At 33.0% G+C, this 24401-nt stretch overlaps 2 protein-coding genes across 3 annotated transcripts; one reads left to right on the forward strand and one right to left on the reverse strand.

Annotated features, from left to right (window-relative positions):
* Nucleotides 1-343: 343 nt before the first annotated feature.
* Nucleotides 344-6606, forward strand: LOC134261557 (transforming growth factor-beta-induced protein ig-h3-like). Its single transcript, XM_062743983.1, has 6 exons — nt 344-583; nt 940-1151; nt 1927-2116; nt 3009-3107; nt 5763-5870; nt 6464-6606. The coding sequence occupies exons 1-6, from the start codon at nt 421-423 to the stop codon at nt 6565-6567; spliced, it is 876 nt and encodes a 291-aa protein (XP_062599967.1). The 5' UTR covers nt 344-420; the 3' UTR covers nt 6568-6606.
* A 10228-nt stretch (nt 6607-16834) lies between these two features.
* On the reverse strand, nt 16835-24350 carry LOC134261558 (protein shisa-5-like). Of its 2 annotated transcripts, none has more exons than XM_062743985.1 (5): nt 24260-24350; nt 20758-20848; nt 18100-18252; nt 17452-17709; nt 16835-17139 (listed from the first exon to the last, which is right to left on the reverse strand). In XM_062743985.1, the coding sequence occupies exons 2-5, from the start codon at nt 20834-20836 to the stop codon at nt 17066-17068; spliced, it is 564 nt and encodes a 187-aa protein (XP_062599969.1). In that variant the 5' UTR covers nt 20837-20848; nt 24260-24350; the 3' UTR covers nt 16835-17065. The 2 variants fall into 2 exon arrangements, with proteins under 2 accessions (XP_062599969.1, XP_062599968.1); XM_062743984.1 differs by having other exon boundaries at nt 20758-20852.
* Nucleotides 24351-24401: the final 51 nt, after the last annotated feature.

Genomic DNA, 24401 nt, shown 5'->3' on the forward strand with positions numbered 1-24401 from the left:
AGCCTACCGTTACATAGTATTATAATTTGTTATATTATGTAAGGGTCTGTTGATCTGATAAATGTTAGCTAGAACGATAGTACCTAAGCACTAAACCACTTTCAACGTATGCATTATCTCTATTAGACAGTACAATGTATGATAAGATTTCAAATGAATACTAGAAATAGTTTATGTAGAAAAATATATGCTTGCACACTAAGTCAAAGCTACTTTTATAAGTTTCCTTCTTTTATTGTATTTTTTTTTTAAATAACCGGGTTATTTTGACAGTGCACAGAGTCTGGCAAAAAATATTTTGTTGCGTTGGCAGATAATGCTTGACAGATAAGAAATCTTGTAGGTCAAAGATCACTCTGTGGACAATATTCTGGCACGTGTCGGGGACTAATCCATTATATCATAACTCTTATGAATTAGATGTTTATTTTGTTAACAATGTACAAGCAATTTTTATTTCTGTTAATTGTGAAGACAGTGTATTGTCAGGACAATGTGTTAGACGTTGCAAAGAATTTGGGAGCAAACCAGCTAGTGAAATTACTTCAAGATGCTGAATTAAGTAGTGTTCTAAAAGGGAAAGGTATTTATGTACAATTTTGATGCCGTTAACCTTTTCTTGTTGTTGTTAATGCTGTTGTTGTTGTTGTTGATGTTGTTTTTGTTGTTCATGTTGTTGTTGTAAATCTTGTTGTTGTAAATCTTGTTCTTATTGTTGTTGTTGTTAATAGTTTTGTTGTTAATATGTTAATTTTGTTATTGTTGTTGTTAGCGTTGTTATTATTAATGTTGTTGTTGTTAATGTTGTTCTTCTTGTTCTTTATGTTGTTGGTGGTGTTGTTAATGTTCGTCTTTAATTGTTTAAGTTGAACAAAATCAACATTAAGACAAGGACATTATTATTCTTGAATGAAAATGGGTTTTTTTTTCTATTTCCAGGTCCATTTACACTTTTTGCCCCCACAGATAAAGGCTTCAGTGCCCTTCCGGCCGATGTTTTAGACAAATTGACAAAAGACAAGACACTCTTAAAACAGGTTCTGTCCTACCATGCAGCAAGCGGAGCCAAGCTATCATCTGACCTGACAAATGATCAGTTACTAGAGTCACTGGACAACTCACAAAAAATCAGAATCAACATATACGATGGCGTAAGACTTATTTTTTCCTATTACTGATTTAATTTGTGAACATGAATTAAGCTATCTGGAAATCAATTCTTCCTGAATTGTAACAAGCCAAGACGTGTAATTTCCTCTTGGAAAATTAATGCCGCAGAAAAAAACAAACTTTATGAGCTTTAAGGAAATCTGAAACTAGTGCGCTGTGTGTAAATTGCTTTATTAATTTTATTAATTAAAAGATAAAAATAAATCTTTTAATGCACCATAATGTTTTAGTGATTTTTTTTACTAAAAGATATGTGTTAAGCACGACACAAAGTCTTTAATTATATAACATCAACTTGTTACAATACTTTACTTGGAAAATGTAACATTGATAAATCATAGAAGCCATTGAATGTATTCGGCTAAAACTACACCTTTTTCATCATGAGACAGAAAAAATATATATGCCTTAAGAAAGATCAACACCGAGAATAATTCAGTTATGTTTTTATTAATATATAGATGTATCTATTGATAATCATCTGTTATCGACTAGGCCATTTAAAGTGCTCTTACAGAGAAGACTATGATTTAAAAATTTAAAATCATGTATTTTTTTAATTTTATACATTAATTGGTCAAAATGTTTTTAAAAATAATAAAAGTTATAAACTACTCAACAAAAAAACAACAATGACTTAATTATCGTTTTTGTGAAGATGATGAAAATGAGATATTTGGTTTATGCTAAAAAAAAACAGAAAACCAAATCACGCAATTTGACAAAACAATTTATTGTTCATCATTTTTTTTTCAGAAAGTGTTTGCCACGGGATCTCAAGTTATCTTACCAGATAAAAATGCTTCCAATGGCGTAGTTCATATGTTGAACAAAGTTATCTACCCTGTCCCTACGGAGAATGTGGTTGCACTGGCGTCAAAAACCCCGGAACTGAGCACCCTGGTATATGCCATTATTCGTGGAAAACTGGAGAAAACATTAACCGGTAAGCTAGGGTTTGACTTTTTAATTTCTCTGGCATTAAAATAAAAATGTCAATATGACCCCAGACCAAGTATCATTAGAAAACATTTCACTGAATTGTGTGAAAATTTTTGATATTTTTCCCCATAATTTGATTAAAACAAATAGATAATTATAATAAACAAGTTACCCAGCAACGCTTGTCACAAATCGCCCTTTTTCTTTTCTTTTCTTTATCGGCAAAGAATTATCGGTTTCACCATTTATTTAAATTGTTTCTTAGATATTCCTAGTGCGAAGAATTTTGTGTCTAAATGTGGCCCTTCCATTCCCGAGTAGGTTAAGATTTGCTAAATTTAATCTTCACTACCTGAGAATCCTCCCATAAAAATAATCATCACCTTGCTGCAATATTAATGTAACCCTCTCCGATTTTTTTTTAATCTGATAAAAAAAAAAGGAGAGGGCTACATTATGACAGCTAGTTCCTAAAAAGAATCAATTTTAAATGAAAATCTATGTAAGTATAAATTCATCATTTACTGTGCTCTCATCTCGTTCTTGAGAAGATGTATTTTTCAAATCTGTAATTTTTTATGTAAAATTTTTATGATCGCTCTCTGTAAACACATACCCTTAGGTTTGCGAAAAAACTTGAATTAACACACTTTGACAGAAAGTTTCATCTTTTCTAACCCCGTGCATATTAAGAAAAATTTAAAATGCCTACATCTAATGCAACATTTGATCATCCAATCTTGGAAAGGGTGTTGCCATTCATTTGAACAAAGATGCATCTTTATACTTACCCAAGAATACGATGTGTCTTCGGCTAAGGCAAGCTGAAAAGAAACATTACAAATATATTTAAATACTATAATAGTAATGTAATACATATAATATTTTATATGCAGAGGGACCATTTACAGTGTTCGCCCCAAATAATGCCGCATTCCAAAAACTTCCTCCCGGAAAACTGAGTGACTTGCTGAGCAATGAGACAGCTCTCGTGGGTAAGCGCCAAGTATATCTTATTTCCGAGTTTCTACTTCTTTTCATGAATTATCAATTTCAATCATTATCTGACCACTAACTTAAAATGTATTAAATCGATACATGTATAGTACAAAAAACATTGCATAGATATACATGTAAGTAACATTTCATTGAACATGTGGGTTGCTCTTCCATAAATAATAGAATGTTTGAGAAAACGAAACGTTTTACGTTAACTTGTGGAGTTTATATGTATTGTAATTCCATGTCCCCCTGCCACATTAAACATAAATATCATACGTTGAAATTTAGAAGGAAATTATTTTCTTTCTTCCATTTCTTGAATAAGTTAAATCGGTTGTAACAGCTATGGGGTTTTTGAGAGTTAATAATGTACATGAATGCAGTCAAAATATTATGAAATTTTCAGATACTATGAAATAAACGCATTTTAATCAATTTTAACAAATTTATATGGTTTATATGGTTTCTTTGGGCGACTTTAGAAGGTCAGCATCTCTGCTTCCATATATTGATTTTTAATTTATAGTATGTCCTTCTTATTTCAGTTGCTGTATATAATTGGAACAAAGTCTCTCAAAGACAACATCAGGGGACTACTTGTCTTCCATTCTGTAAATTACATTTGCATTCTAAGTTACAACCTTTGCATTATAAAAGGCGTAATTTTCAGGGACTGAAAATTGAATTATTTATGAACTGGGGTTTAGCTAAATAATAATTCTGATTTTTTATGACACCTTCTAAGGTTTAATGGAAAGAGAAGTAATTATATATATGCACTTAAATATTTGTTTGCACTCTTTTAAACTTATTGCAATTTGTTAATTATCGTGTGATTTCAAGAAACTTCCAATGAAAAAAAAAACCTTTAATTCCCTCGTCTCAATGATTAAACTGTAATTTTCTTTTTTTTTTTTTAAATAAAACAAACAAAAGAAAAACGTCATTAATTTCATAAATTTGTACCCTTTGATTCTTCCGTTCTGACAGTCGGGCTCATTTAATCTCGGATCTATACATACAAACTTCAATAATATGAAAGCGTTGTTTAATAATAATTATTTTTCTGAGAAGAAATGCATTTCCAATATCCGAAGCCGATACCTGTTTTCTACACAGTTTTGAAGGAAGATTTGTAATCATAGGACTGTGAGTTACATAAAAAACAATCATGACAATAGAATGAATATAATGTGAAGATGACAAACATTCCAAGTTGACACCATAAACAATATCATTAGTATACCAGCACGCAATTCCGAAAACAGAGATGTGATATCAGTTTTGATGAAGGAGTAGCATCCCCTCTCGACTAGTGACGCCTGCTTTGGGTTTCATTTTACAATCAGAGTTCCTATCACAGTCAGATATGTTAAATTGCCACTAATTCACATCGATGTCGACATGAGATACTTTCTCCCCTATGGCACCTGACCCAGCCTATGGTGATTTATATATAGGTCAGAGTTTGCTCTGCTTCCTATTTTTAGTGGGTTTTTTTATAAACTAGAATTTTCCTGAATAAAACAAGGTTTAACTAGATTATAAACTATAACCTATGGAGTACTTCGTGGGTTACGTTTGATGAAATATGGAGATAACGAACAATAATCAAGCTTAAACCTAGTACATTAAAACAATATAGAGATCAGAAGTAGAGCAAAAACAGACCTCTTAAACATCAGGTGGAATCAGATGCCATGGATCGAGTAGTTAACACATCCCTCATGTGGTCATTGTCATGTTGAGACAAACGGAAAAATCAGTAAACAATTTAGTTCGTTAATTATTGATTAACAATTAGTATTTCAAAAAATGTCAGTCAGCATTCGAGTTAATATTTAGATCGATGTAGCTGACACAAGGATGTATTGTTATGACCATAGAACTTGCGAGATTTTGACAATAAACGATACTGTTGATTTCCTTGTTTCATCAAATTGCTCGTCGATACCTACCTCTTTTAGAAATTGTTTGTACGTAGAGCATGCGCATGCGTTTTGAAATAAAGGCATCAATATGTAGTACGTAACAGGAAATTCGGGCAATGGCGCTATTCAGTCATTATATATTGTCTATAATGTGTTAAGAACCATAATGTCACATGATGATAATTATGTGATTCACTCTAATTGTAAATCAAGCCTAAAAATGTGTTTGTCTAAAATAGAATGGAATGATTTCTTTACCTTTAACATGCAACCTCTATTAAATACAAAAGAAAGAAAGGGGCCAATTAGTGACATTAAATGTGGGGGTTTTTTGATCGGAATAGTGAATCTTGTCAGAGTTATAGCTGTAACATTTTTCATTAAATTATTTAATATTTATTTATTTAATTATTTATTTTGTATATTCTGCATGTTTCTAAATCAATGTGCATACTAATACTGAACATTATGATACAAAGTTTGTTTGTTGAAACTAAGAACTTTGAAGTAGCGTCATATCCAGGCAATATTTTTCCTGCATCGTAAATATGAAGTGGGCAAGGGAATTAAGTGCCTGGGTTAGTTATACAAAGGGAAAAAAACATGCTTTTATGTCAATTCACAATTAACAATTAAGTATCTCTAATGCATTGTCAACCGGTATAAATAAACAATAATTATTGGCTGTTATTAATTAGATCTGCATTATATTTCCAGATCTCCTAACCTACCACGTAGTCTCGGGAACGGTTTACAGTGCTGGTCTAAAAGACGGAATGGAAGTTCCCACGGTTCAGAAATCAGAAGTCAGGATCAGCATAAATGGTTAGCCTAATTCAATAAATCTATGTTTCTCGGTCCCTGATCAAATTCCATTTACTTGGATTAGAAACCCTTTTTACGAAGCATAACTTCCTGGCATTATATTATGTTACGCCACTTTAACTTAAAATGATTATTGGATTTCTCCTATCCATTCCTGTCTAAGGAGAATCCATTTAGTCTTGCCTTGGAAAAAAATTCGTAGTGATGTAAACATATCTCAATATTCTCATAGCGCTACAGTTCTTGCTTTTAAATTATTTTTTTTCTTTAATTAATACAGTTTGTTTCTATTTCAAAATTAAAATAATCATTCCCGAAATAAACTTCAACTGAATATAAAGTGTTAATTTTGCGTGTATTAAAATATTTCTGATTGCACTGGAATAAAACCTCACAACTATTTTTGGAAAGGTTAATATCCTGTTTCAAAATTGATTTATTAAATAGAAGCAAAAATGTACTCGTGAGAATAATTTTAAGCTAGAAATACAATCGCAATGGCAAATTTGAAATATATATAACATTTTTAAACTGTCAATCAGTACTTGTATATATATCGTGCTATACTTAATAATCATCGTTCTATATTCCAGGAGGTACGGTTAAGGTAAATGATGCAACCGTTATACAGGCTGACGTCAGCGTTTCAAATGGCGTGATCCACGTCATCGATACTGTGCTTACGTTGCCATCCTAAAATACCGCCATTTTGTGATGCTGTTCTGTTACTTTAAATACATCTTTTTTCTTAATTTTCTGTTCGAGTTTTTTAAAAAAACATTAGTATGACTTCAAAAAACCGAATAGCTCTTTCATATGAAGGTATAAATGATATAGTTTGTGGCAAGGAACTTTGAAAAAATTACGCACTTTGAAAAATTTTTTCAAAGTGCGTTAAAATTGGGACAAAATCAACGCACTTTGAAAAAAATTCAAAGTGCGTTAAATTTTGGGCACACTCAACGCACTTTGAAAAAAATTTTCAAAGTGCGTTAAGAGTGTACATTAATATTTTTTACTATGGAGGCTTTAACGCACTTTGAAAAAAAATATGTATGAAACAAAAATATCTAGACTTAGATTTTAGTAATTAGGAGAATCAATTTGTAATAATTATATCTTTCGAAAAACTTTTTTTTAATTTTCATATACTCATTTAAAGCAATATGAGCTGCATTTTTGAGAATTTTATTTTTCTAGTAAAATGTGTTATTATGATTAATTTTTACGTTATTTAAACCTTTATGATCAATAAAAGCAAAATAAAGTTTAAAAATGTTTCAGAAGAAATATTTCTGTACGATCGAATATACAGTATTATATAAGAAGTCATTATTGTACAGGACGACAATAATGCAATTTTGCTTCAATCAAAGCTTATGAAAAGTCCTTCCAACGCAAATATGAACAACAGAATTTCATAAATTTTCTATTTTTCTGTCATTGAAATAGTTAATGATAAATTTGCAACAAAATTTTCCAATGTCAAACATGCAGCTCATATTGCTTTAACCTCATTGAGAACAAGGAGAAGACGAGTAGAAGGTCTCTCATCCCAACTCTTTTTTTTCTTATACATTGTACATAGCCGTCGGTAACAAATTGAAAGTTGACCCCCCCCCCCCCCCGGTAAGCCCCAATATTTAATGCATACATATTTTATGTATATCTTTGCAAAACATTTGTGTGCCTACAGTACATGTACCCCCCCCCCCCCCAGCCCGGTACCGATGCCTATGCAACACCCAAATAGATGTATTTATATAACTGGTATGACGTTGAAAACTTTCAATAAATTTAATTTTACATAAAATGCATGCAAAGTGGAAAAAATTAAGTACAGTAAAGTATTTAAGAGAGAAAGAATTTTCAAAGTATGAAAAAATCGAAATCGGTCACTTTCACATCCTGAAGTGACCTCATCACAGAAAAGTTATCAAACACTGAAACAGGTTCAATTATTTATCATACACATGTACCTAAGATTTGCAAGAATATTGACCAATCCATACACATTTTTTCAAAGTGCGTTGATTTGGTCCCAAATTTAACGCACTTTGAAATTTTTTGTCAAAGTGCGTAATTTTTCAAAGTGCGTTGTAACATAGTACGATATGATTAAATTCCCCCCCCCCCCCTCAAGGTAAACAACAAATGCATGCAAACTGTAAAAAATTAAGTACAGTAAAACATTTAAGAGAGAAAATTTTTTTCAAAATATGGGAAAATTAAAATCGCTCACTTTCACATCCTGAAGTGATCTTATCACCGAAAAGTTATCCAACAGGTTCAATTATTTATATTGACCAAGCCATACACATTTTTTTTCAAAGTACTTTACTATGGTCGATACTAACGCACTTTAAAAAGAAATTTTATTTTTTCCAAAGTGCATTGTTACAACGCGAAATGTAATAACAACGCGAAATGTAATAAACTGGGAAAATCACATTTTGCTTTATTACATTTTGCATCGTAATCTATGCAAAATGTAATAATGCAATTTTTGGATTATTAGATTTTGCGTTATTACATTTTGCGTCGAAATCAACGCAAAATGTCATAACGCAAAATGTAATAATCCATCAAATGTATCATTACATTTTGTATTGTTACATTTAGCGTTGATTTCAACGCAAAATGTAATAACGCAAAATGTATTAATCCCAATTTATTACATTTCGCGTTGTAACAGTGCATTGATTCGTTCCCAAATTTAACGCACTGCTACAACGCACTTTGAAAAATTACGCACTTTGAAAAAAAATTTCAAAGTGCGTCAAATTTGGGACCAAATCAACGCACTTTGAAAAAATAAAATTTCTTTTCAAAGTGCGTTAATATCGACCATATTAACGCACTTTGAAAAAATGTGTATGGATTTGTCAATATTCTTGCAAATCTTAGGTACATTGTACATGTGTATGATAAATAATTGAACCTGTTTCAGTGTTTGATAACTCGTCTGTGATGAGGTCACTTCAGGATGTGAAAGTGACCGATTTCGATTTTTTCAAACTTTGAAAATTCTTTCTCTCTTAAATACTTTACTGTACTTAATTTTTTCCACTTTGCATGCATTTTATGTAAAATTAAATTTATTGAAAGTTTTCAACGTCACTCCAGTTATGTAAATACATCTATTTGGGTGTTGCATAGGCATCGGTACCGGGAAGGGGGGGGGGGGGGTACATGTAGGCACACAAATGTTTTGCAAAGATATACATAAAATATGTATGCATTAAATATTGGGGCTTACCGGGGGGGTCAACTTTCAATTTGCTACCTACGGCTTTGTACAATGTATAAGAAAAAAGAGTTGGGATGAGAAACCTTCTACTCGTCTTTTCCTTGTTCTCAATGAGGTTAAATGAGTACAGTGCAGGGAAATAATTTTGTTACATAAACCAGCATCAGGATCAGCATAAGTAGGATCAGGATAGAGCTAGCATCAGCATCAGCATTTAAAAAAAGCATTACTTGGATCAGCATCAGCAAGCAAAAGATAGAACTAGCATTGACCTATTTTAAAACCAGCACTGACCTACTTAAAATCAGGATTATCCTGGTTTATTAAAACTACAGATTTGATTTTCACGAAACGAAACCGCAAATAGCCATTCCTATTTCAGTCGGAAATAAATACAAAGAATGTATTTCTTGCTCATAAATTGGCCAATATAATCCTAAGATTATTATTAAATTAATTCAATAGCAATAACCCCGTGATATTTTCAAATCTGAATCAGCTGATCACCAAACGCTATGGAGTCTACTGGTGAGCACAGGGGCTTGTGTAGAGAAAATAAATTTGTTTAAAAAATTAGTACCTAGGAGAAAAAAACACGTGTTTTTTTCTCCTAGGTACTAATTTTTTAAACTGATTTATTTTCTCTACACAAGCCCCTGTGCTTCATCATGTTCATTGTCCATCACGTTTCCATGCTTACACGTTGCACACACTAGCCTAAGGGCTATTCCACCTACTGAAATCGCATCACAAAAAGGATAAATCATCGCATTTTAGCTGCAATCAATATCAAATAACTATGTTACGATAACTTCGCAAGATGAAGATTTACTTCCAACTTCCACTATGTCGCCATTTTGTTTCTTTACGATTGCAATACGACAAAACGAAATTCGTTAAAAATCGCAAAATTTTTCGGTAATAAAGGAAAGTCATTTAATACAAATTACAAGTAAAAATTACCCCAAAAATTATTTTTAATGGCTTAAATTGGCGATGCTGTTTTTGAATTATCCACTTCCGGCAGGATAATCCTACTTCCGGTAGCATTACTAGCATTGACCTAGTTTCAAACCAGCATCAGGATAAGGATCAAACCAGGATCAGGATAAGGATAACTAGCATCAAAATCAGCAAGCAAAGGAAGCATCAAAATCAGCAAGCATAGGAAGCACCAAAATCAGCATTGATGCTGTAACAAAATTATTTCCCTGCACTGTATATGAAAATTTAAAAAAAGTTTTTCGAAAGATATATAATTATCACAAATTGATTCTCTCTATTAATAAAATATAAGTCTAGATATTTTTGTTTCATACATATTTTATTCAAAGTGCGTTAAATGCCTCCATAGTAAAAAATGTTAAGGTTTCGTCAAAGGTCAACATGTCTAAAAAATTATTTTTACAATAACTCCAAAACTATATGTGGTATAAAGTCAAAATGTTTACAGTTTATAAATATGTCATTGATTAATAGATAGAAAGTATCACTTGATAAAAAATATTTTAAAAAATATTCTTTTTCGAGAAAATTGTATCAGAAAATGTGCATGTTTAAAGAGAAATGCACCTGCTTAATTCTGTCCTTTTTGTGAAAACCATCATTGCAGAAACAATATATGTTTATCATTGAAGAGCAAGTTGGACATGGATGGTCTCTGAAAGGCTGTTATTGAAAGCGTGACAGTATAAAGACAAGACCCCTGTGGAACCCGCCATTTGCAATGTACTTTCGCTTTCAAGTCTTAAGGGGAGACAGGGCACATGTCACATGACTAAAAAGACATATTACGTCATAATCGGTGATGATATACATGTTAAACGTTGTTAAAATCAACAGTTCTTGTGGAATTTTATTCTAAATTCTAAAATTGTTGTTTAAACATTTAACATGTTTAATTTTAGAAATTATTATTCATAAAATTTTTAAAGGTCTTGCCATCATTTAGATATTGTGAAGTTGCCCAATCCACACATTTATTTCTCTTTACCCTGCAGTTTGACGTCAGTGACGTCATAGACGTAGTGTTTGAATTTTCAGATTAATCAAGTACACACACCCGTCATGATCAGTTTAATTTCATAATAAACAGGTCACAGTCAATGTATCGTGATAAATTTCTGAAGCAGATTTTTTAAAATTAATATTTTTTCGTGTTTAGTAGCAGAGATTCTCTCTATTTAGATAATTTTGAATGTTTATGTTTTCGTGTGACGTAACAATTGATTTCCCGCACTCGGAAAATACAAACGTGTTCAGCGTTTTTATCATGCTTACGTCTAATTCAACGATGTCCTGTGCGAAATTGAGGTAAGGTTCACCCTGTGATATTTATGCAATAAATAATTACGATAAAGGACTGACATTCAATCGTAAATTTAGAAATATTTATTGACAGAATTTTTTCCCAATGAGGTTTTTGTCGTTGAAGCTGCCTTGAAAAATGCAGAAATTATCCCACCCAAATTCTATATAAAATTAAAACAATTGCTTTCAGATAATTTGAACACTATGAATATTCTGAAATATTTGAGTATATAGTGTTATCCATAATATTTATCGTTTGTGCGTAAAAATTCGCATGATGGACTCCGTTATGGGCCCGTAAACATGAAGTATCTAAACTCCATACAAACTCTACACAGGGCGGTATTTGTGGGGCGATATCTTTTAAATTAGTCAAGAAATCCCATGACAGGACCGTTTTAAAATGTAAAGTACTTATTAAATTAGTAATATAAACAAGAGGCCCATGGGCCTTATAGGTCACCTGAGCATTATGCAACAACTTTCCATTGATTGAATTTGATTCATGTTTTAAGCCAGATGCCATGGCATTCACAATTTTGAAAGAGGCACGATTGATCATCATAACAATACATTTAGCAGTTGCTTAGTTTGTTAACTTAATACCCATATGCAGGGTAAAGGAACAAAAAATGCATTTCAACTAATCAGTAATATTCAGCAATAATCAGTAGTGCCCCTACCACACATGAACCCCTGACCCTTAGGCCTTGATATTTGATTAATACCAAGGAGCAGATTTCAAACCATTCATTCATTTTCAGTATATAAGTACAGCCCCCCCTTCTATGGTACCCCTGACCCTGGGGCCAAACAAATTCACAATTCTGGAAGATGTGGGCCCTTGTCCAGCATAACTATATAGGTAGTTCATCTGCTTAATACCCTGGAGCAGAGAAGAAAATTTTCAAAGATTTAATGTATTTTCACTATATAATCAATAGAGCCCCGCCCTAACACCAGAACCCCTGACCCTGGGGCCATAAAATTCACAATTTTGGTAGAGGCACTCTTGCTCATCATAACTATGCACTTAGTTAGTTTATTTAATACCCAGGAGCAGAGAAGAAGATTTTCAAAGAATTCATGTATTTTCACTATATAATCAATAGAGCCCCGCCCTAACACCAGAACCCCTGACCCTGGGGCCATAAAATTCACAATTTTGGTAGAGGCACTCTTGCTCATCATAACTATGCACTTAGTTAGTTTATTTAATACCCAGGAGCAGAGAAGATTTTCAATGAATTAATGCATTTTCACTATATAAATAAAAGAGCCCCGCCCTAACACTAGAACCTCTGACCCTGGGGCCATAAAATTCACAATTTTGGTAGAGGCACTCTTGCTCATCATAACTATGTACTTAGTTGGTTTATTTAATACCCAGGAGCAGAGAAGAAGATTTTCAAAGAATTCATATATTTTCACTATATATTCAATAGAGCCCCGCCCTAACACCAGAACCCCTGACCCTGGGGCCATAAAATTCACAATTTTGGTAGAGGCACTCTTGCTCATCATAACTATGCACTTATTAGTTTATTTAATACCCAGGAGCAGAGAAGAAGATTTTCAAAGAATTCATGTATTTTCACTATATAATCAATAGAGCCCCGCCCTAACACCAGAACCCCTGACCCTGGGGCCATAAAATTCACAATTTTGGTAGTGGCACTCTTGCTCATCATAACTATGTGCTTAGTTGGTTTATTTAATACCCAGGAGCAGAGAAGAAGATTTTCAAAGAAATAATGCATTTTCACTACCTACTTATTTAGCCCCGCCCTAGCACTAGAACCCCTGACCCCAGGGCCATGAATTTCACAATTTTGGTAGAGGACTCATTGCTAATTACAATCATGCAAACAGTTTGACTGCTTGATGTCCAGGAGTAAAGAAGAAGATTTTTAAAGATTGCATTAATTTTAGTGGTTTTGGCCCCACCCCTCAGGCCCCAGGGGGGCAGGGATCATGAAATTCACAATTTTTGTTCCCCTTCACCCATAGATGCTTTAGGCCAAATTTGGTTGAAATTGGTTCAGTGGTTGCAGAGAAGAAGCTGAAAATGTTCAAATGTTAACGCACGACGCACAACGCACAACGCACGACGCACGACGACGGACGAAAACAGATAGCAATAGGTCACCTGAGTTTACTCAGGTGACCTAAAAATACGAAAAAAAAAATTCATTGACAGAAATGTTTTAAGCTAAAAGTCCTGTTCCTCCTTAACATTTGGACAAAATAAACAGGAAAAACAACTTTCCAGAGGCTATCCATGTCCAACATGCCCTTCATTGATAAACATATTTTGTTTCTGCAGTGATGGTTTTCACTAAAAGCACAGAATTAATTAGGTGCATTGTCTGAAAATATATGCATTTTTAAAAAGATTTTTTCTCAATTTAAATATTTTTTCCAAATATTTTTTATCAAGTGATGCTTTCTATGTTAATTAATGGAAAATTTATAAACTGTAAAAGTTTTAACTTTATACCCCACATAGTTTTGGAGTTATTGTAAAAATAAATTTTTGGACATGTTGACTTTTGACGAAACCTTAATGTACACTCTTAACGCACTTTGAAAATTTTTTTCAAAGTGCGTTGATTTTGTCTCAATTTTAAAGCACTCTGAAAAAAATTTTCAAAGTGCGTTGCCACAACGTACTTTGAAATTTATTTTTTTTTTCAAAGTGCGTAATTTTTCAAAGTGCATGCGTTGTAACACTAGAGCCAAGTTGATGAGAAGTTGATTTCATAAAAAATTTAAATCACAATTCCTTTTCAACATCAATTAAAACGCGTTTTTTATTGACAATATAGAAAGCTGATTTTTAATAAATGGGAATTTTCACATCTAGTTAATTGCTGGGTGCAAATTACTTTGTTAAAAATCAAGTAAACTGTCTAATAGATTTTCTTCTTTTCAAAGCTGGAATTCTCCATCCAAAATATTTACATGTATATAGCCTTTGGAGATATGGTCTTTAGACAATCGATATATATTCTAATGAACTTTTATTTTGCTTTATATGTCAAACATTTTTTTCTCAATTGTTATTTAACTCCCACTTGAATGGGTCTATGTTGAATGCAATTGTTTGAAGCCAATGACTGTTAATTACTAGTAGAGCAAAAAGGAAAAACGAACATGTTTACAATTTATTAAATTTATTTTCTTTTTCAATTTTGCAACATAAAACAGTTTTTTCTTGTGGTTTTCTTCCCTAAACATTTTATTACCCATATGCATCATTGTATAATAATAGCAATTCTTTTAATCATGAGGATAATTTTATGTACATGAAACAATAGCTCTTTAATTTAAAAAGTGAAAAAAGAACAAAGATCTGACATGACTAAGTGAATATATGAAAAGCCAACTTAATTATGTATCATGTTGACTGTTTTGATCATGATTTAATAGTGTGCCCAAAAAAAATAATTTTTCAATATGTATTGAGATTTAAAGTATTTGAGCAAAATTTAAATCTAAGATTTTTAATACTACAAATAAGTCTTTAGTCAATCCACTTCATAATATAAATTGCTTAAGTAAAAACATTTAGAAATACAGCAAAACTGAATTGAAAATATTAAGTTATTTATTGCATGAATTAAATATATCATCATGCAATAACCACTCCAAACATGTATCAAAAAATTGTTTAATTATCTAAAAGTCAATTAATTCAATTTCAAAATTGTTTGGGGTAGTAAGAGGAACAAAATATTCTGCAAATTAATAACTACAATAAAATACATAAAGCATATAAGTAAACAAGAAATTAGTAACAAAAGTGTATGTAATAAAACAAAATCCCTCACATTCATTACCGGTATATAAAATTCTATCAATGTACAATCATGTATGCATACATGTATTATGGCATTTATCAACTGAAATAATTTTATGCATTACAATTCTTTTTCTTATCACAAAACTAATGCTTAAATAGGAAGAAGAAGATTCAGCAGAGACCCCAAGACATTAAAGTGAGAACGAACTTAAATCAAAATTTACATTTCCAATATCGAAATTTTAATTTAACTTCTTTTTTTGAAGTTGCCTAGGTGTATGACATTTTAAAAAAAAAATCATTCATTCCCTGATTTGTTTTTATTTCAAAAATTATCTAAATTGTGAAACTAATTTGAAAGGTTAATATTAGATTAGAGTTCCGTGGGTATTTCTGACATTTGATTGTACAATTTGATATCAACCTGACAAATTCTTTACAAATGAAGTCATACATCTATATACGTATATATACGTATATAACAACTTATTTAATTTTAAAAAATTGCACATATGTCTCTCATAAGGTACACAATAAACAAACAACTTATAAAAATATTTTGAGACAAAAAACAAGATTCTTCATCCCTCAAAATTGAGATATAAAATGTCTTTCTTGTTCTTAATACTTTTGACAACTAGTCAAATGCATCATTAAGATATATATGATTTTACTGTAGTTTTAAAAAATTATACAAATTTTATATGGTATAAAACTGAGAAATGTGTTATGATTGACTAAATATTGTCAAATCCATGTATTTGTAATAATTTTTTATACACAGTCTACTTGAAGAAATTTAAATGATTAACCAAGTAAACAATATACACTACTTTAAGAATAATTCAAATTTAAAAAAATCAAACAAGGAAAAAATACACTAATTTTATAATAAGTAATATTTATACATGTAATGCCATTTTGTATTAAAAGAACTGAACCAAAAAAATGGATATCTAAAAACATGTCTACAGTAGTCAAAAAAAATAGATATAAAAAAAAATATTTTTTCATTTCAAAGGAATTAAGAAATATACCCATCTGATCAAGAAAAAAGCTAAGATATTCAGTTAAATGTAAAATCGATGGAGGGGAGGGGGGGGTCATTAAATAGAGTAATCCCCCTTCCCTCGTTGAGTTCATTAACAATTACATGTATATTATAAGTACTGTTTTTTTTTAATACATCCTTTAATCAACAATACTTTATTCAACAACAAAAACAATAAAGTTTAACATTAGATTTGAGGATTAGCTCTTCAAATGGCATAAAAATATAAATATACATTGTATATTTGATAGAAGTATTACAATTTGAATCAATTGACAACATTAATAACATATTTTTCAAATAGTTCACAAATCTGCTCATAACATTTTGTTGTTACAGGAAAGAAGAAAAAAATATGAGTTAAATACTGAGTATTATATATCAAAAAAGTTATGTATGGTAAATATATTCATTTAATATTTTTCTAATATATTAGAAAATCAATCAATTTCAGAGTCTATTAATATTTGAGCATTAAAAGGAAATTGTTCAAAATTTCAGACCTTATGTGTCTTTGTGTCAAGTATGAAGGAATAAAAATACTTGAGCAGAAATATACTACAGGTTATAACTAAATAAAGTACACAAATCAATAAATGGAGGGAAAGAAATAAAAATTAAATACATGTCTACATACTTAAAAATAATCATGACAATTAAATCTACATGTAAATGTTCCATTTTTTAACTTTTTTTTATTAAAACAATACAAAAAATGACTCTTTCCAAAAACATATCACAAATGGGCAGATCTTGAAAACAAACCTTTGCCCTCCTTTCTAGTTGCCGGGGTAGGGTGGGGGTTGCTGGGGGTTTGCTGGGTAAGGGGGGTAATCATCATCCGCCGGAGGTGCTACAAAAAATTTAATTATACAATAGAGCTGTGTTTTTAAATGAACATAATCTACTACATTAATTTGACATTGGCCTACAATAGATCTTCTTCGGTGGTATTCTGCTTATGAAAGCCTCCTTTCATATATACATAGTACAGTAAATATTTACATACAATTTGCATACGATGTTTACTTTACACCAGAGAATTTTAACACTCAGGTATCTTTGTTTATGTCAGTCATTTTAGTTTCTTCTACATGTACATACAGAAAAAAAAGTTGCACTAAATTTATATGTACTTTTCACATTAGTATCTGTATGTACAAACCTGTGGGTAAGGCTTTATTTTCCTGTGGGGGATAGCCCGACCCCGTCATGGGGGGTGCTTGCTGGACAGGTGGGTATCCCATCTGGGGTGGGGGTGGGTACTGTACATAGCCCTGAGGGGGGTACTGATTCTGGACCGGGGGGTACTGATTGTAGGGCTGAGGTGGAGGATACTGCCCGAGGTAGGACTGCTGAGCAGTGGTGGTGACAGTCATCTGATTTCCTGGTTGTCTGTATACATGACCAGCTGATCGTCGTCCTAAATAAAATCATCATCAGACTGAGTACATTTGTTAAGGTAAAAAAATACAGGAGAAAAAGAAATATATATAATTTCAAAAAATGTTGTTTATGTCTATATTTGGTCATCTGTCATAAACAAGAGGCCCAAGGGCCTTAAAGCCTACCTCAGTATCATGAAACAACTTTCCAACAATTGAATTTAGTTCATGTTTTAAACCAAAGGTCATATAATTCAAAATTTTGAAAGAGACACTATTGCTCATCATAAATACATAGCAATCACACTTAGCAATTGCCTAGTTTGATTACTTAATACCCAGAGGCAGAGTAGGGGAACAAAAGTTTAATACTAACCTAGCCAGAAAGCTTTTTTAAAATCATATGATTAAAAGAAATTGTCACTGACCTTTCATACAGCAACAGCAAATAACAATAATGGCAATGACAATCACCAGAAATATCAGTCCCGTTATAATCCCAATAATAGAAGCAATGGAGATGGTCGCATTCCTTACTGAATTGAAGCTGGACTCAGACTCAGAGTTTGACCACTCAAAATCTGAAAGAAAAGATATGTAAGTATCAAACAATGAAGCAGACTCCTAGAAAACAATAACAACAAGAGGCCCATGGGCCTTATAGGTCACCTGAGCATTATTCAACAACTTTCCAGTGATTTAATTTGATTCATGTTTTAAGCCAGATGCTATGGCGTTCACAATTTTGAAAGAGGCACCATTGATCATCATAACAATACACTTAGCAGTTGCTTAGTTTGTTTACTTCATACCCATAGGCAGGGTGGGGGAACAAAAAATGCATTTCAAGTAATCAGTAATATTTAGCAATAATCAGTAATGCCCATATCACACATGAACCCCTGACCCTTAGGCCTTGATCCACACATTGCACAATTTTTGAAAAGGCACCCTTGCTTTCCAAAAATATTTGATTAATACCAAGGAGCAGATCTCAAACAATTTATCCAGTTTCAGTATATAAGTACACCCCCTTATGGTACCCCTGACCCTGGGGTCTTGAAATTCACAATTCTGGAAGATTAGGGTCCTTGCTCATCATAACTACAAAGGTAGTTCATCTGCTTAATATCCAAGAGCAGAGAAGAAAATTTTTAAGGCTTTAATGTATTTTCACTATATAATCAATAGAGCCCCGCCCTATCACTAGAACCCCTGACCCTAGGGCCATAAAATTCACAATTTTGGTAGAGGCACTCTTGCACATTATAACTATGCACTTAGTTAGTTTATTTAATACCCAGGAGCAGAGAAGAAGATTTTCAAAGAATTCATGTATTTTCACTATATAATCTATAAAGCCCCACCCTAACACCAGAACCCCTGACCCTGGGGCCATAAAATTCATAATTTTGGTAGAGGTACTCTTGCTCATCATAACTATGCACTTAGTTAGTTTATTTAATACCCAGGAGCAGAGAAGAAGATTTTCAAAGAATTCATGTATTTTCACTGTATAATCTATAGAGCCCCACCCTAACACCAGAACCCCTGACCCTGGGGCCATAAAATTCACAATTTTGGTAGATGTACTCTTGCTCATCATAACTATGCACTTAGTTAGTTTATTTAATACCCAGGAGCAGAGAAGAAGATTTTCAAAGAATTCATGTATTTTCACTGTATAATCTATAGAGCCCCACCCTAACACCAGAACCCCTGACCCTGCAGCCATAAAATTCACAATTTTGGTAGAAGCAATCTTGCTCATCTAAACTATGCACTTAGTTAGTTTATTTAATACCCAGGAGCAGAGAAGAAGATTTTCAAAGAAATAATGCATTTTCACTATATACTTATTTAGCCCCGCCCTAGCAATAGAACCCCTGATCCCAGGGCCATGAATTTCATAATTTTGGTAGAGGACTCAATGCTGATTACAATCATGCAAACAGTTTGACTGCTTGATGTCCAGCAGTAAAGAAGATGATTTTTAAAGATTGCATTAATTTTAGTGGTTTTTGCCCCACCCCCCAGGGGGGCAGGGACCATGAAATTCAAAATTTTTGTTCCCCTTCACCCATAAATGCTTTGTGCCAAATTTGGTTGAAATTGGTTCAGTGGTTGCAGAGAAGAAGCTGAAAATGTTCAAATGTTAACGGACGACGCACAACGACAGACAAAAACAGATAGCAATAGGTCACCTGAGTTTACTCAGGTGACCTAAAAATACATGCCAAAAGAGCATTTTCTCATCAGTAACTTAATTGCTTAAAGTTAAAAATTATTTCATGTACATTGTGCAGTGACATTTATCTCAGTGAATAAATCAAATAATTTGATGTATTTATAAATTTAAATGATAAAAACAATTTTTGATTTACAAAATGATGCATTCTGAAACAATTAATGGTGAAAAAAATTTCTTATTTTATTATACTTTCATGTTAAATACTAAAATCTGATTGGTTTAGACGCAGTTAACAATCCGTTCTATTACCCTCAGCCTTAGCAACGCAAGTGACAACGGGTAACACAACGGTAATGCCACATGCGTAGATATTATGCACGTACAGTTCACCATAGAATTCTCAAAACGTCAGTTGCGCGTTTGAAAGAACTGGAATAAACTTGACGTCAATAAAAGCTTGCGTCCGATGTAGCTTACTTGAAAACAACAAACGACAGACGAAACATGCTTGCGAGTGCAGAAATAACGAAACTTTATATGATAAAAAAGACTCTTAGAGTATCAAACAAACAATAAAAAGGACAGTAAATCTTTTTAGAAGTAGCGAGGAGTTTGAAAGCTTTCTAAACGTGAACGTAAAGATGATCGACAATTTTTTTTTTTTTTTGCTGACTTAATTTAAGAAGACATCCAGTATAATAAAATAAATGGTGCCTGTTTTGGAGGGTAACAGTTGAAATTGACACCCCACGGAAAACCATTGTCAACGCTGACGCGTCGGTTGACAATGGTTTTCCTTGGGGTGTCAATTTCAACTGTTACCCTCCAAAACAGGCACCATTTATATAATATCATCCTGCTAAATCAACAAAAAGTTTCTCAATTTAGCCCTTACCATCCGAGTCACAGAACACATGGGCAAACCAACATGTCATCAAGACCATACACACTTGAAATAACTGGATCCTCCACATTGTGGCTGTTATCTATCTAATGGACCAAAAAATACAGTGATAGACAATGACACAAATGGAATAAATTAAGTATTATTTCCTATGTAGCTTGTAACACGAGCTTTATCTGTGCACCCGACTTGAGCCGGGTGTAAATAAAACGTGACGTCACAATGCATACATTCTCTATGATAAAAACCAAATAACATGATGTCACGATGTATTGTAGTACGTAGTTTTCTAATCGACAGCTTGAGACACACTCTGAAGTTTACAAAGCATTTTTATGGGTACAAAGGAAATAAATTTGTTATCCAGGTCCAATCAAGGGTGTACGGGGATTTACCCCAGGTTGTATTCAATATTGTATGGAATAGTTCAGTTCAGTTCTTCATTCCGTGGGACGTACATCCCATAAGCATCATAAGTACAACATTGTATTTATCAATTACATACATAGTACAATAACATGTTATAAACTTACCAACTAGTGATACATACATTTTATTATATAGCTAATTGATTTAAACATTCCATTCGTAATTTATTAGCATGATATATAAATTTCCCTAACTGAATTACATTTTTGGTATTTGTACTACAGAATAATTGTATTAACTTGAAGACACTTAGAATAAAACCCGGGGTAAATCCCAGTACACACTTGATTGGACCTGGATAACTAATATTATCAACATGATCAAAAAAATACACGTAATAAGAGCACATTCAAATTACAATATAATCATTTTAAATGAAAATTATTTGAAAAGGAAAAGATAAATTTTATGAATTTAAGCATTTTCCCCTTACTTTTATTTGCAGCATTGCCATGCTAATGAACAACAATCATTTTCACTGTCCTTCAGATTACAGAGCATGTGATTGTCAAATGCAAGGAAACAGTTTATGATGTCTCCCTCATCTGTAGGGTGACAACTGCTTCAAATGACAATAAAACCACACACACAAATTCAACTGTGTTAACACTAATATAATAAAGGTTTTATTTTTTTGCTACATCATATTTCCATACATGAGTTTTTAAAACAAAAATTACATAATTTTTTTATTTAAGCATACTTTTTCCCTAATAAAATACTTCCTTGTAAGAAATGACAATGGAAAATCCTGTGCCCAGAAGGCTTTGAGAATATTAATTTTTGGGAAAATTCTATCAATTAGCCAAATAGGGCATAACAAAATTTAATCAAGAAAAAATGATAAACTGAAAATTATGTTTTAGAAATTGTTGAAAAGGTTTACATATTTTGGGATTATATATCATGTATATCGTTATACAATGTTATTAAATATACACACAGTAGGGCTGTCACGGGTACCCGAAATGACCCAGAACCACGGAAAAATTAATTCGGGTCGGGTACGGTTCCGTTTTTCCGGAATTCGGTTCGGTTCCGATTTGTATAATAGAGTAGATTTTACAATAAAAATGGCGTAAAAAACGAGAGACTGGTTAGTACATTGTCGTTATAAGGTGATTTAAATAATTTGGTACAATTGTTGTCTAGTCAGGAGGCTACTTTAAACTGGTTATAATGTTGCAATTTCTAAGATTAAATGAAAATATTCTTTTTATTGTTGAAAATAATGCAAATCATGAGCTTTTTTCCATTACCTACACGACCCGAGAAACCCGAAACCGAACCTAAAACAAGAGGCCCAGGGGCCACAGCGCTCACCTGAGCACATCGGGCTTGAATTTACTCTCCCCCTCCAGGCATTCATCATTTGAACAAACTAGAATCTACACTACCTGAGGATGATTCCATATAAATATCACTAATCATAGCTTTGAAGTACTTGAAAAGAAGATTTTAAAAGGTTTCCCTATATATCCCTATGTAAATCTTGGGTCAGCCATTTTGGCCCCACCCTAACCATGGGGGTCATGATTTGAACAAACTTGAATCTACACTACCTGAGGATGATTGCACACAAGTTTCATCTTTCCTGGCCCAGTGGTACTGGAGAAGATTTTTAAAAATTTTTCCTATATATTCCTATGTAAAACTTGGGTCGGCCATTTTGGCCCCATCCTTGCCCCGGGGGTCATGATTTGAACAAACTTAAATCTACACCAACTGAGGATGATTCCACATGAGTTTCATCTTTCCTGGCCCAGTGGTTCTGGAGAAGAAGATTTTTAAAGATTTTTCCTATATATTCCTATGTAAAACTTGGGTCGGCCATTTTGGCCCCACCCTTGCCCCGGGGGTCATGATTTGAACAAACTTAAATCTACACTACCTGAGGATGATTCCACATGAGTTTCATCTTTCCTGGCCCAGTGGTTCTGGAGAAGAAGATTTTTAAAGATTTTTTCCTATATATTCCTATGTAAAACTTGGGTCGGCCATTTTGGCCCCACCCTTGCCCCGGGGGTCATGATTTGAACAAACTTAAATCTACACTACCTGAGGATGATTCCACATGAGTTTCATCTTTCCTGGCCCAGTGGTTCTGGAGAAGAAGATTTTTAAAGATTTTTTCCTATATATTCCTATGTAAAACTTGGGTCGGCCATTTTGGCCCCACCCTTGCCCCGGGGGTCATGATTTGAACAAACTTGAATCTACACTACCTGAGGATGCTTCCACATGAGTTTCATCTTTCCTGGCCCAGTGGTTCTGGAGAAGAAGATTTTTAAAGATTTTTCCTATATATTCCTATGTAAAACTTGGGTCGGCCATTTTGGCCCCACCCTTGCCCCGGGGGTCATGATTTGAACAAACTTAAATCTACACTACCTGAGGATGCTTCCACATGAGTTTCATCTTTCCTGGCCCATCGGTTCTGGAGAAGAAGATTTTTTAACAAATTTATGATTATCTCCCCTTGGAAAAGGGCGTGGCCCTTCATTTGAACAAACTTGAATCCCCTTCATCCAAGGATACTTTGTGCCAAGTTTGGTTGAAATCGGCCCAGTGGTTCTTGAGAATAAGATGAAAATGTGAAAAGTTTACGACAACAACGACAACGACAACGACAACGACGACAACGACAGACGACGGACAAATTTTGATCAGAAAAGCTCACTTGAGCCTTCGGCTCAGGTGAGCTAAAAATCAAAACCGACCCGACCCGAAAAATTTTGGAACCGTGACAGCCCTAATATATATAGTAATCGTGAAAACTTAACTGACGAAAGGTAGAACTGTAGAAAAGAACTAGTTGGGTGTACATACGTACGTCACTTATTGACTTAATCATCTGATCATCATGAAACTTCAGTATCAATTTTTTTATCGATGGTTTTGTTAATTAAGCATCAGAGAGTTGGGAAAACCATAAATGTGAAAAGCTGAAAACTTTTTCAAGGGATTGGCCCGCTGTGGAGACAGGAAACAAATAACCCTCCATACGTCAACACAATGTTAAACCATTCAAAAAATAAGATAAAAGATTGCTGTATATGTTTACCTAGAAACTGATTTTAGTTCAGCAAAATGAAAAAGAGATCTGTATTCTCTGGTCACCCCAAAATGTTGAAAATTCCTTTGTCAGTTCTCTCTTCACATCTTGTTTTGGAAATTTTTATTTTTTCGTACTTCGAGCCCGTGCC

This window comes from Saccostrea cucullata, unplaced genomic scaffold, assembly GCF_032062105.1.
Source record: "Saccostrea cucullata isolate Sc308-1 unplaced genomic scaffold, CSIRO_AGI_Scuc_v1 ctg2465, whole genome shotgun sequence".
NCBI classification, from domain to species: Eukaryota; Metazoa; Mollusca; class Bivalvia; order Ostreida; family Ostreidae; genus Saccostrea; species Saccostrea cuccullata.

Coding starts and splice junctions, on each gene's coding strand:
- LOC134261557 (XM_062743983.1), top strand. CDS start 421: ATGTTTATTTTGTTAACAATGTACAAGCAATTTTTATTTCTGTTAATT. Junction 584..939: donor TAGTGTTCTAAAAGGGAAAG/GTATTTATGTAC, acceptor TTCTATTTCCAG/GTCCATTTACACTTTTTGCC. Junction 3,108..5,762: donor CAATGAGACAGCTCTCGTGG/GTAAGCGCCAAG, acceptor TTATATTTCCAG/ATCTCCTAACCTACCACGTA.
- LOC134261558 (XM_062743985.1), bottom strand. CDS start 20,836: ATGTGGAGGATCCAGTTATTTCAAGTGTGTATGGTCTTGATGACATGT. Junction 17,710..18,099: donor TTGCTGTTGCTGTATGAAAG/GTCAGTGACAAT, acceptor GATTTTATTTAG/GACGACGATCAGCTGGTCAT. Junction 17,140..17,451: donor AAATAAAGCCTTACCCACAG/GTTTGTACATAC, acceptor AATTTTTTGTAG/CACCTCCGGCGGATGATGAT.